The 13907-nt window shown below is 37.3% G+C and overlaps 2 protein-coding genes across 6 annotated transcripts in view; one reads left to right on the top strand and one right to left on the bottom strand.

Moving 5' to 3' along the window:
* LOC103030484 (ras-related protein Rab-26) overlaps positions 1-13907 on the top strand; it is a 148010-nt gene that overhangs the window by 96953 nt on the left and 37150 nt on the right. The gene's annotated exons all lie outside the window — the stretch shown is intronic.
* LOC111194828 (skin secretory protein xP2-like) lies at positions 5842-8922 on the bottom strand. Its single transcript, XM_049467657.1, has 2 exons — positions 6991-8922; positions 5842-6571 (listed from the first exon to the last, which is right to left on the bottom strand). The coding sequence occupies exons 1-2, from the start codon at positions 7009-7011 to the stop codon at positions 6134-6136; spliced, it is 459 nt and encodes a 152-aa protein (XP_049323614.1). The 5' UTR covers positions 7012-8922; the 3' UTR covers positions 5842-6133.

The following is a 13907-nucleotide window of genomic DNA, read 5'->3' as shown; positions in this document are numbered from 1 at the left end:
TTGGATAACTTTATGCTGCTTTACTCCTGGTACAAAAATTCAAGCAGTTCAGTTTGGTGGTTTGATGGTTTGTGATCATCCATCTTCCTCTTGATTATATTCCAGAGGTTTTTAATTTGGTAAAATCAAAGAAACTCATCATTTTTAAGTGCTTTCTTATGTTTTTACAGAGCTGTATGGGAACAGTGTAGTGTATGACAGTATAGTGAGGTCGAGATTCGTGTCAGATAAATCTAAAGCTCAGCAGAAGCTCCAGCGTGCTCTCAGCACAACTCCACATACTTCAAACATCACTTCAATCCCTTCATGCTCTCATTTTGGCAACAGAAAAGAAAAACGAGTGTAAAAATATCCTGAGAACAAAGAGCCGAACTGTGCCGCACAAAACACACAGGTACAGAACAGCGAGGGGGTGCCGGATTAAACTGGGATTACAGTTTATTAGGATTTAGAACCTGAAGGATTAATAAACCTTCATTAAACATTGAGATTAAATCAGATTTAGAAAAATACGCACACAAGAAAAAAGATAGTTGAAGTAACACTGTTGTCTGAAATGAATTACACTAATGAGATAAATAAATATATTTATGTGTGTGCTGAAACACTGAAACCATTTTATTGCTTTGATTTAAGATTTATTACCTGTTATCCACACCATATAAATGATTTCAGGAGGAGTAGAAAAAATAGATTAGTCTAAAATCACCCTTTTTATAGATTTTTCTTATGTTTAAGTTGCCTTTTTTTCTAAATTTTAACTTCCCTTTCCTTTATTTGTCATTGTTTCAGTGAACAGTAGTTCAGGATATCTCTTAGATCTCTCTACTATTCTCTCCACCACTCTGAAACCATTAGAATATGTTTATCGCTTTGATTTAAGATTTTTAACCAGTTAAAATCTGAATAAAAGACACATTTTTATTGGTAGTACTTTTGTATCCAATTAGAACATTGGAATCTAGCATCAATCTTTATGTTTAAACAAATAATCCGATCTTCAAAATAGTGTAACATGATACAATATGGATATTTTCTTACACTCCTATAAAGCACCCACTACTGGCTTTATTATTATATAGTGATGGAAAGGGAAGTAACACCATAACTGGAAGTGGCAGATTACAAAATGAACCAATCACTTGACCCCACACGCAGCACCGGGAGTGGATAGCTAGCTTCCACACCTGTAGCAGAACCAAGCACACCATAAAAACAATTTCTGGGGAAGCGGAAAAAAGACTAGTGTAAAATTGCCATTGTTGCCAAATTATTTCTCATTGTTTTGGTGAACAACATTTTAGGAAATAAAAAAAATCCTAAAATTTTAGGTGCACTAAGCCAGGCCTAAAAAAATTTCATGTTGTGGAAGAAATGGTCAGAACAATTTATCAATTAAAAAACTCTGTGTTTTGGCTGAGCTACATTGTAAATAAAGGTAATCCTTAATGTACTCTGAGTTTAACACTTTTAGACCTGAATTATGTTCCACTGATGAATAAAAAATATAAGAATGCTGTTTTCTCTCCGTAATGCACTCAAAAGCAAGATTTACTGAATAAATAAAATGTCAATTTCAGTGGAATAATTAGTTTAAAACTGTTCATTTCATCCTATAACACTTTATATATTTTTTTATTGTTTCAAAAATCATTCCTAGTCAGTACAGTACAAGGATTACACAAGAAAATAAACTCATGATGTCTATAGATTGCAGCAGACGCATTGTTTGAGTTATTGATTAAAAGCAGTGTTGCTCAGTATGATGTTATTGATACGAAAGCCTGATTGGTGCTGATCTTTATTTAGCCTCCATCAGTCACACGCTTCTCATATTACTATAACAATAAGATCAGCAGATCATCTACACACCGCTCTGGATCTGGATCTGGATCTGGTGTATTTGTGAGTGTTTTATTGCCGGTGGGCAGAGCGTCTGCAGTCTGAGCCGAGTCCCCGCCGCCGCTAATTCATGCTAATCAGCGCTAATGCTGAGAAACGGAGCGACAAGAACAAAAGAGCCATCAGCCCTCCAGCACATTCTCTCTCTCTCTCTCCACCACTCTATTTCTCTCTCTCTCTACACCTCTATCTTTCTCTCCCTCTCTCTCTACAACACTCTATCTCACTCTCTACAGCTCTATTTCTCTATCTCTCTACCATTCGTTTAATTGCTCTCGAACACTCTCCCTCTACAGATCTATCTTTCTACCACTCTCTCTACAACTCTATTGCTCTTCCATTCTCTCTCTCTAAATCTTTACCTCTCTATCTCTCTACAGCTCTATCTCTCTACAGCTATATCTCTCTACAACACTATATCTCTCTATACAGCTCTATATTTTTACCATCTCTCTACCATTCTACCTCTACAACACTATCTCTCTCTACAGCTCTATCTCTCTACCCCTCTCTCTCTTTCTCTCTCTCTACAGCTCTCTCTCTCTACCACTCTCTCTATCTCTCTCTCTCTACAGCTCTATCTCTCTACCACTCTCTCTCTTTCTCTCTCTACAGCTCTCTCTCTACCACTCTATCTCTTTCTCTCTCTCTACAGCTCTATCTCTCTACCCCTCTCTCTCTACAGCTCTCTCTCTCTACCACTCTCTCTATCTCTCTCTCTCTCTACAGCTCTATCTCTCTACCACTCTCTCTCTTTCTCTCTCTCTACAGCTCTCTCTCTACCACTCTATCTCTTTCTCTCTCTCTACAGCTCTCTCTCTATCTCTCTCTCTCTTTCTCTCTCTCTACAGCTCTCTCTCTCTACCACTCTCTCTATCTCTCTCTCTCTACAGCTCTATCTCTCTACCACTCTCTCTCTTTCTCTCTCTCTACCACTCTATCTCTTTCTCTCTCTCTACAGCTCTCTCTCTATCTCTCTCTCTCTACAGCTCTCTCTCTATCTCTCTACAGCTCTCTCTCTACCACTCTCTCTCTTTCTCTCTCTCTGCAGCTCTCTCTCTACCACTCTATCTCTCTCTCTCTATCTCTCTACAGCTCTATCTCTTTACCATTCTCTCTATCTCTCCCTCTACAGATCTATCACTACCATTCTCTTAATCTCTCTCGAAAACCTGTCTCTGTTTCTCTCTACAGCTCTATCTCTCTACCACTCTATCTTCCTCTACATCTCGCTCTAGCTACCATTCCTTTCATTATCTATCTCCCTTTCTTTCTTTCTCTTTCTCTCTACCACTCATCGTCTTTACTCTCTGACTCCCTTTTTCTATTTCTCTCATTGTATATCCTTCCCTCTCATTTTCTCTCTCTTTCTTTCACTCTCTAACTCTACCACTATACATGTAGTGTCGTGTTCACTGTCAAATAATTCTAATAAATGTTTTTGCTGTTTTATATAAAATAAAACATATATCGAGTTAATTATTATAATTATAATGATATATACTGTATGGTCAGATTATTGTCAGTGCACAGCTCTATTGCAGGACAGTGTTATTGTACGGCGGCTTTATAAACGTCCTGTACTGTAATAAACTGAGGCTGTTTGTCTCGTAGATCCTGCGGCTCTGAGGCGACAGGCGGAGAGTTTGGCTCTGGTCCAGCTTCTGCTTTATCTGCCAAACAGCACTTCCTTTTAACGACCTGATCGATCAATAATTCAGGTGGAATAGAGATTTATACTGCAGCTATTCTCTCACACTGTTCCCAGATCAGACTCACTCTCACTCACGTACACACACCTGTAGTGATACTCTGCTTTATTGGCCAGCAGCTTTACATATGGACGCATATTTATTCTATTAATGTGCGTACCCTACACACACACACACACACACACACACATAAATCCACAGTCTTATTACAAGCTGTAGCCTTGATAGCTGGAGGTCAGTGTAAGTCGCTGTAATGAGGAAAGCTGAATTAATCAGCTTTTCACTGTGCCAGACTGATTACATAATCATTATATAAGATTACTACAATATATATATATATATATATCGTATTTTATATAATCTCGTAGTATTTTATTTAATGATTTAGTAATCAGTTTGGCACAGTGAAAAGCTGGTAGACCTCAAATAATGCAAAGAAAACAAGTTCATATTCATAAAGTTTTAAGAGTTCAGAAACCATCTTGGCATCATGTTCTCTTTCTCCACCAGTCTTACACACTGCTTTTGGATAACTTTATGCTGCTTTACTCCTGGTGCATAAAAATTCAAGCAGTTCAGTTTGGTGGTTTGATGGCTTGTGATCATCCATCTTCCTCTTGATTATATTCCAGAGGTTTTTAATTTGGTAAAATCACTGAAATTTATCATTTTAAGTGCTCTCTTATTTTTTTTTACAGAGCTGTATGTTATTTTATTTGTTATATAATGTGTTCCTTCGTTGTCCTTCAGTAAAAGATGAGACACGGCACAGTTAAGGCACAGCAGACCTTTGCTGTGATGGACGAGTATGATGAGTATTGACAGGTTCTGTCAGTTCATCAATCATGACCGTTTTACTGAGCTTCACTCCATTGATCTAAATGAACTCTGTGTGACTCTGTGCTAAATCTCTTCACACAGTATCTTATACAGTAGCCAATATTACACACAGTAACTCTATATATATTATACTTATTGAAACTTAATACTTTAAACTTTAAAGTTAATACATCTTCAGATCACGTTCAGTTTATTGCGTGTTTTGCATTTTTCTGTCTGGTATAATAAGCGTAAAAGTTAAATTAGCAGCCATGGGACATTATTAGTTTACACATATGAATAATTCACAGGCTTTTTGACCTTTTTAAAATATGATGTGTGGAATATACAGTCAATATTGCGTTGGTTATTCTGCTGTTTTTTCTAATCAGACTTTATGTAGATGTTTTGTGGTATTTCAATCTTTTTTTTTTTTCTTCTTATCATGCTTTAGAACTTAAATAGAGTAATTTTAATACAGTAAGTGCCACAGAAGATATAATAAATATATATAATTGATGTACTAAAGGGGGCATATTAGTTAGAATATGTCTATTGGCTATAAAATAAATGTGTTTAACCCTCCTATTACATTCAAATATACTAACATCTTTTATGTTAGTATTTTAGTATTTTAAACTATAGAAAATTATTATATAATATTACGATTTTTACCCAAGTTTATGTCACGTGCTATATGTGTGGGTGACTACTTAAATAGCTATATGAAAAAATGTTTGTAATATAAAACCTTTCACAATTGATTTGAATAAACCTTTTATATCTCTGCATTACCGCTATTTTGTGTAAACTATTAATATATTTGTAGGAAAAAATATATTTCTCCACTGAATGAGAAATATTAATATTTTTTATGAGAATTGTGTTTTTTTCCGCCCCCCTGTCAAATTAACATTCAGTGTTTCTTGCAATTATACTTATAAAATTCTGATTTTTTAAACAGCTAAAACAGCCCGACATCAAATTGACCCCAAACAATACTGATGTATATAAAACATTAAGTCACTTTTATGCAAAATAGTCTATTTCTGGCCACGCCCCATGTTTATGCTGAGCGTTTAGAAGCTATAGAAGCACAAAAAAACTCATTATAAGTTCTTACATCTCCCCCATCTGCTGATTTGCCACAGACAGTAGGTAAAGATTCCTCCTTCAGAAGAAGTATGTTGGCTAATCCTGCTTTATAGGGGCAGTCAAGACCTACAGTAAGTGAAAATACTGTACAAAAGCATGCAAAAAGTGAGTTTTGAGGAAATAATAAATGTTTAAGTGAATTAAGTGCACAAATGTTTTTAAAATCGTTCCCATTGGCTTCTGGCGCTGCGTCCAAAATATAGACGCACTGCGTCCAAATAACGTCCATATTCAGTCTAAATTGAAGTTGGACGCCGACTTCCACTCTTTGTACGTCGACTTCCAACTATATATGGTTGTTTTTTCTAGTGAATCATCATTTCTTCTTGAGCTACAAGAGAGAGCACATCTATTCTCTTCTACACAACCATGGACCACAGATTCCTTGCAGTGATGGTGCAGCAGCAGAACATACTCCTCCATGTGGGGGCTCGAGCTTGTTCCTCGGGGGCTGGAGCTTGTTCCTCGGGGGCTGGAGCTGGTTCCTCGGGGGCTGGAGCTTGTTCCTCGGGGGCTGGAGCTGGTTCCTCGGGGGCTGGAGCTGGTTACTCGGGGGCTGGAGCTGGTTCCTCGGGGGCTGGAGCTTGTTCCTCGGGGGCTGGAGCTTGTTCCTCGGGGGCTGGAGCTTGTTCCTCGGGGGCTGGAGCTTGTTCCTCGGGGGCTGGAGCTGGTTCCTCGGGGGCTGGAGCTTGTTCCTCGGGGGCTGGAGCTTGTTCCTCGGGGGCTGGAGCTGGTTCCTCGGGGGCTGGAGCTTGTTCCTCGGGGGCTGGAGCTGGTTCCTCGGGGGCTGGAGCTTGTTCCTCGGGGGCTGGAGCTTGTTCCTCGGGGGCTGGAGCTTGTTCCTCGGGGGCTGGAGCTTGTTCCTCGGGGGCTGGAGCTTGTTCCTCGGGGGCTGGAGCTTGTTCCTCGGGAGCTGGAACTGCCTCCTCGGAAAATCGCTTGGCGGCGGCCGTCTTAGCGGAACCCTTCCTCTTGGCTGGCATCTTGGAAAGTGTGGAAAAACGATGGACGCAAGAAAAATATTTTTATGGACGTCGACGTCCACCTGTACGTGCCGTCCAAATATCCACTAAAATATGTCCGTACTGCGTCTAAATATGCACTAAATTACGTCCATATTAGTCGCCGTCTGTTCCGAAAATTTTGGGAGGTACCAAAACCACTTTTGCGTCTAAAGTGGACGGCAACGTCTAAACTACGTCCACTTGGACGGTGCCGTCCAAATATCCACTAAACTACGTCCACATTGCGTCTAAATATCCACTAAATATCCACTAAACTGCGTCCACTGAAATTTGGACGTACTTTAGTGGATATTTAGATGCAATCGCAGTGGGACAGGGCCTTTACGTGTTTAGAAGCAGAAGAAACACAAAACTCATTGTTTGAAAGTTGTTCTTACCTTTCTCTTATCTGCTGACATGCCACATACAGTGGGTACAGATTCCTCCCTCAGAAGAAGTCTGTTGGCTTATCCTGCCTTATAATCAAAATATGGAAATACTGTAAAAAAGCATGCAAAAAGTGTTATATAATTATATAATGTTATATACTGGCCATATGTTCCACCTCGTTACTCGCCTTCAGTGTGTAGTCACTCCCTCCTGGCTTAGACTTTTTGATTTTAAATTGTACCTACAACTTAAAATCTCTACTTTTAATGCTGTTCAGTCCAAGAATAGTCCTAATCCCTGTCCTGGAAATTGCCTAAATATGTCCAGAGAACCATAATTATGTTATGTTGTCTTTTCTGTAGTAAGATATTGTCATATTGACAAGAAAAAAACAATTCAGTTGTGTGTAACTGCTGTGCATCATTAAATAAGTGTATATCTGCCATGTCGTGACATCACAGACGAGTTATTCACGCCGTTCACTATAAGCGTTGATTGGGTGTCATTCTCTTCAATAGGAAACTGAGCTCAGATTGAATGATGGGTTCTGCACGTTTCCTCAGGCCATAAAAAGCCATTTCTTCCTGAAAGAAGAAGAAGACCAGTGAGTGATCAGTCAGTGTCCGTATGAAAAGCATCTTCAGGAAGCTGTAGGAGAGAGGAATGGAGGTGAAGGACAGGATTACGACAGTAGAACATTACCGATGTACTACTTTCAGTGTCAGTGAGTCAGGCGGCTACACATCTCACTGTGAAAGCAGGGTAAAATGTTACTACAGTAAGGAACTGTGGAGGCGGTCTGTGTGTTTTTAGACCACGTATTATTTTCCTGACTGATTTTCAGGGATTAGTCACTGACATTTAAATGTCTTGTACTTTGTGTTGTTCTTCAAAAGCCAAAATAACTTCAGTGTGATGATTCAGTCGCATGGACTAAAGAGTTTCACCTGTGAACTGTGGAAAGAGAAAATCCTAACTCCAGCTCATCTCATACTACTGTATTTTCTGACTATAAGGTGCATTTAAAATCATTTCATTTTACCGAAAATCAATTATTAATTATGAATTTTACCAGTCAGGTATTAAGGAGCAGTAAAGACACTCTTCTAAAGTACAGAGTTATAAGGGTTTTGAGTTTTTAGTGAAGTTTCTCCAGCACTAAGGCTGAGTGCAGCAGTATTAGCATTAGCCGCTAACCCCAGCGCAAACTCTTTCGCCACTTAGAGTCGAGTTTATCAGACTGCAGTGTTAAAACAAGCTACATGCTACCGAAATATTTAGAGTTTCTCAGGCTAGCGCTATTAGGCGGCCTTTTCGTCCCGCTAATGCTGCATTTAGCAGCTAATGCTAATGCTGCTGCACCCAGCCTTATTGCTGGAGAATCTTAACTAAAAACTCACCCTTAGACAAAATACTGGGAATCTAAGCTTACTGTAAATAAAGGAAAATGCTTTACTCGCCCAAATAAACAGTTTTCAGGAGAGAAATCTGTGTAGATTAACATCCAGCACTCATTTTACTTTTTTTTTTTTTTAGAATTACAGTTTTTTTTACTTAGGCGCTTCCTCCAGCTTAAACATTAGAAAGAAAACATGGCGACAGCCTTGTTCACTTCGATGTAGGCATCCTTACTAGTGTTCCCTAATGCACCTGATAATCTTATAAGTCAGTGCACTTTATAGTCTTTAAAATACATAATAATCTTATCCATGTAGGAGCAAATTTACGCATTGCAAATCCGTCATTTTACATCATCAATAAACACAATAAAGAATAAAATAACATTGCTGTTCTCTTAAATGAGCTGCTGGTGTATCTTCACAGTGTGAACGAGCAGCTCAGTATCTAAGTATCTGCTAAGACGCGCAAAGAAGCGCCGCGCTGTTAAGATACAAACGTGCCAAAGTCAGAGCTCACCCGGCTCTTAAAGGGAATGATGAGCGATCGGGGGGTGGGGTGGGGGGGCGGTGGGGTGTTGGTGTTTATGCGCACAGATCTTAAACAGTTGTCGACGTTTCATATAACTGGTTCTGACCTGATTTCTAGAATAAACCTTAAAATATTTACAGTAATTAAATAGCTGAAAACATACATCACTTTTGAATTCTCATCAATAATCAGAAACCTCTGTAGAGGGAGAATTCTGACTTTATATACAGCTCTGTAAAAAATGAAGAAAGCACCTCAGTTTCTGAATCAGTTTCTCTGATTTTGCTATTTATAGGTTTATGTTTGAGTAAAATGAACATTGTTGTTTTATTCTATAAACTACAGACAACATTTCTCCCAAATTACAAATAAAAATATTCTCATTTAAAGGATTTATTTACAGAAAATGTTTTAAGAGATTTAAGAGTTCAGAAATCAATATTTGGATTTGAATAATCCTGTTTTTTAATCACAGTTTTCATGCATCTTGGCATCATGTTCTCCTCCACCAGTCTTACACACTGCTTTTGGATAACTTTATGCTGCTTTACTCCTGGTGCAAAATTCAAGCAGTTCAGTTTGGTGGTTTGATGGCTTGTGATCATCCATCTTCCTCTTGATTATATTCCAGAGGTTTTCAATTTGGTAAAATCAAAGAAACTCATCATTTTTAAGTGCTATCTTATTTTTTCCGGAGCTGTATAATCACTGTGATGTTAAAACTAATATTTGTGAATCTCTGTGATGTTAAATGAGTTGATAACCCCCGCTGTATTGAATTATTGCACACAGTGATTAAAAAAACATCTTTTTTTTGTAAACTGAGTTAAATATGCTCAGAGATACGGGAGCAAAGTTCAGGGACCGAGAAACAGATGATGTTATTTCACAACTAAACCTGCCACAGGGTGAACATCCTCTCTGCCTCACATAATAGGAAGCTGAAAAACAATAACACAGCAAATATATAAATATATGAGTTATTTGACTGCAGCTATTGTTCAGGGAAATCTCTCAACAACAAAAGAAGTGGAGAAAACTGTCTGCAGCACCTTCAGTAAACTGCACAGAACACACAGACGCGGCAAAAGTCATGGGACAGCAGTGTTGAGCATTATAAGGTAATACAGTAGTTTATAATCTACAGCTCTGGCAAAATAATAAGAGACCACTTAAAAGTGATATGTTTCTTTGATTTTACCAAGTTGAAAACCTCTGGAATATAATCAAGAGGAAGATGGATGATCACAAGCCATCAAACCACCAAACTGAACTGCTTGAATTTTGCACCAGGAGTAAAGCAGCATAAAGTTATCCAAAAGCAGTGTGTAAGACTGGTGGAGGAGAACATGATGCCAAGATGCATGAAAAAAAAATGTGATTAAAAACCAGGGTTATTCCACCAAATATTGATTTCTGAACTCTTAAAACTTTATGAATATGAACTTGTTTTCTTTTCATTATTTGAGGTCTGAAAGCTCTGCGTCTTTTTTGTTATTTCAGCCATTTCTCATTTTCTGTAAATAAGTGCTCTAAATTACAATATTTTTATTTGGAATTTTGGGAGAAAATAGCAAAATCAGAGAAACTGATTTAGAAACTGAAGTGCTCTCTTCATCTTTGTTCCTGACAGGTATTTCTAATGCTTACAAATAGGGATGCACCAAAGAATTTTGGGCCGATGCCGATATCTGATATTACCAAGTTTGGACACACCAAATTACTCTGTGAAGAAGCATTTAGGTTCTCTTCTCTTCTCTTCTCTTATCTTATCTTATCCTGTATAACAGAGGAAACTCTTGTTCTACTGTTACTGTAGTGGTCCTGATGAGTGCCAGTTTTACCATTATATCGTTTTGGATGGTCTTGAGGAATGCTTTCAAAGTTCTCGACAGTACTCGTCATTTTTTTCCTTTCAAACTATGAATAAAACATTACAGTTTTGTACACTGGAGTTTAAGCTTTCAGTTAACAGCTGTGTTGAACTTGTCAAGAGTCACTTAATTTCTCTTAATGTGTTTGAATAAGTAAAGAAAAGATCTGTAAAAAAGAATTACTTTAAAAAATGATGGTCAGTTAATCTGAAAAGCAATTTCAAGAACTTTGAAAGGGTCCTCAAGTACAATCGCAAAAAAGGCCATCAAAAAAGTCGAGATGAGGATGAAAATGGCACTCATCAGGACCACCAAGTTCCACCAGGTGTAGCAAAGCTTCCAGTAAAGTGATTAGTTAGGCGTGTTTGGTTACTATTAAGAGAAATTCTAAATTATAAGCACTGAGTTCTGTGCATTATTTATATGAGAGGGAAGTTGATATGATGATGATGAAACTGGCACTCATCAAGACTGTAACAGAAAAGTGTAGGAAGAGCAAGAGTTTGCTCTGTTGTACAGGATAAGTTAATCAGAGTTACCAGCCTCAGAAACCATAAGTTAACAGCTCCCCAGATACAGTCCTTTATATGTTAGATATATAAATATACATAATATATAAATATATAAATATATATATTTTTCTATGTCCTGTTAAATATGCCTTTTTACTGTGCTAAAATCTGTAACATTTTAGGATGAACCTCTTTCTACTACTCAAGACTACTACAAAAAAAGTAAAAAATGACTTTAAAAATGAGGGTGAGTCAAAAACCTTATGATGGTGGAACTGGCACTCATCAGGACCACTAAGTTCCACCAGGTGGAGCGAAGCTTCCAATAAAGTGAGTTAGTGATTAGGCATGCTTGTGATACAGCTGCTAAACAGTATGTCTTATGATGATGGAACTGGCACTCATCAGGACTACCAAGTTCCACCAGGAGGAGCAAAGCTTCCAATAAAGTGAGTTAGTGATTAGGCGTGTTTGTGATATAAAAAGAATAAAAGTAGTAGAAATAATTTTGTATTATAAGCACTAAGTCAAGAAAAGTTGAGATGATGAAACTGGCACTCATCAGGACTGTAACAGGAAACAGATAACACCAAACAGCAAAATTACCAGCCTCAGAAACTGCAAGTTAAGAGCATGATTCCTTTATATGTGACTTCAGTATTAATTTACAATATAGGAAAACTTAAATATATTTTTGCATGCTATTGGTGCATTTTTTTTTAAATATGCCCCGTTAAATACACCTCTTTTCTGTGCTAAAATCTGAAAAAAATTAGGAGGAACATCTTTCCTCTTTTAGAAACACTCTATAAACTCTCCTCTATAACAAATAAAATACTAAATTCCAGCTTCACGCCTCTATTTCACGCTGTTCTCTGAGCTGCGGCGGGAAGCTGTCACTCTAAACTGAGTCGTAATGAATATTTAGGAGATAGAGAATGTACTCCTCTCTTCTTCTTTCACTCTCTTTTTTCTTCTGCTGTTGAGTGTGAATTGTTCTTCACTTCCAGACACATTGTGAACAAGACACAGAGATTTGTAAGCGTTTAACTCAGAGAGGAGGCTGAAGGTTTGTTGGAACAGTAAGAGAAAGAAATGAAGACGACTGTCCGACTCTATTTTAAATTACGCTGCTGCTGTTTCTCTTGCTTGTGTCTATTTTATTCAGCTTAGCTTTGTATAAGAATTAAATAAAATAAGTAATAAATAGGCCTGTCACGTTAGAATTAGAATTTTTTGTGGACGATATATTGTCCCAGAAATTATTGCGATACACGATATTATTGTCATTTTAAGACTAATAAATGCCACTGACAATAAAAAAATAGCATAAAAAACAGTTTAAAGACAGCAAAAATTAGATTAATCATTAATTCTAATTAGTTTGTGAATTATATACTGATTTTTTTCACCTACTTTAGTCCACACTGTGTGTATGGAGTCACAGGTATTAAAGCATCACTGGCTATAATACTGTTTACTGTTATATATGTGAACAAACATACAAATAAACATAATAGAAAAAAACTATTGAGGTCACGTTATTATTATTATTTTTATATTGTGCGATAAATCGATATTGCGATTATTGTGACAGGCCTAGTAATAGGAGTTATCGTCAAATACTGTGCCTTTTTGATCTTAAAATATTCACAAAAATGAGTATAATTTTTAATTATTTTGATTATTAATCATTCAATCACTCGTAAAAGACTTTAGACTACACACAAATCAAATTTTATAGCTTAATTGTCTTTCATTTTCACTTATTATTTCATTTCACTTGTCATTTCTTGCGTCCACACCTTTCAATTCCTTTGCAAAGACTTTTCCACCCACTTCACCAACTCCAACTCCCAGAATGCACCTCTCAATCATGTGTCTTAGCCAGCAACTGATTGTTAGATCAGCCTCACCTGAGTTCTGATTCATTTCTGGTGTTTTTATGTGTATATATACCTCTGTGTTTGTCCAGCTTGTCGCAAAATATATAGCCCCTGTTTTCTTTAATATGTTTCTTTAGCTATCTTTTTCCATGTATGACCTTTTTGGATTTTGTCTCTGATTTTGTTCCTTTTTGATCTGGTTTTAATCCTAATTTGTTGTTTATTTTTTACCCCTTTTGGACTGTGTTTTGGCTGTAATGTTTTGGTCAGGCTTGTTTCTGTTTTTTACTCCTAATTTTTACTGCAAGCGTCTCACTTCTGTCTGCAGCATCACATTTTGCATTTGCATTTGATTAACTGTGGACGCTGTAAGAGGAAGCTGTCTGAAAGGGATGTTCGGGTGCTAACCCGGATTGTATCCAAAAAACATAAAACCACGGCTGATCAAATCACGCAGAATTCAATGTGCACCTCAACTCTCCTGTTTCCACCAGAACTGTCCGTCACCACAATCAATTATTGTGCTCTAAAACCAGGTGTTTCAGTTTCATTGTCCAACACCTGTATATCTCCCTGAAAGTTTTTTTGTTTGTGTAGTGTAGTTTTGTAGTGTTTTAAAATGTTGCTTAAATTTTATGTTTATAGATGAACAAACAGAAACAGAGTTTTTATTCCTGGATATTAAATTTAGTAAATGTAAGCAGTTTAAAGTTGTGTAAAGATG

The sequence above is a fragment of the Astyanax mexicanus genome, chromosome 19 (assembly GCF_023375975.1).
Source record: "Astyanax mexicanus isolate ESR-SI-001 chromosome 19, AstMex3_surface, whole genome shotgun sequence".
Lineage (NCBI taxonomy): Eukaryota > Metazoa > Chordata > Actinopteri > Characiformes > Acestrorhamphidae > Astyanax > Astyanax mexicanus.
This window is presented reverse-complemented; position numbering and strand designations above follow the sequence as displayed.

What these genes read in the sequence shown, in the direction of transcription:
- LOC111194828 (XM_049467657.1), bottom strand. Translation starts at nt 7,011, where the DNA reads ATGTCAGCAGATAAGAGAAAG. An exon ending in TGTCAGCAGATAAGAGAAAG is followed by an intron (nt 6,572 to 6,990) that starts GTAAGAACAACT and finishes ACACTTTCCAAG; the next exon opens with ATGCCAGCCAAGAGGAAGGG.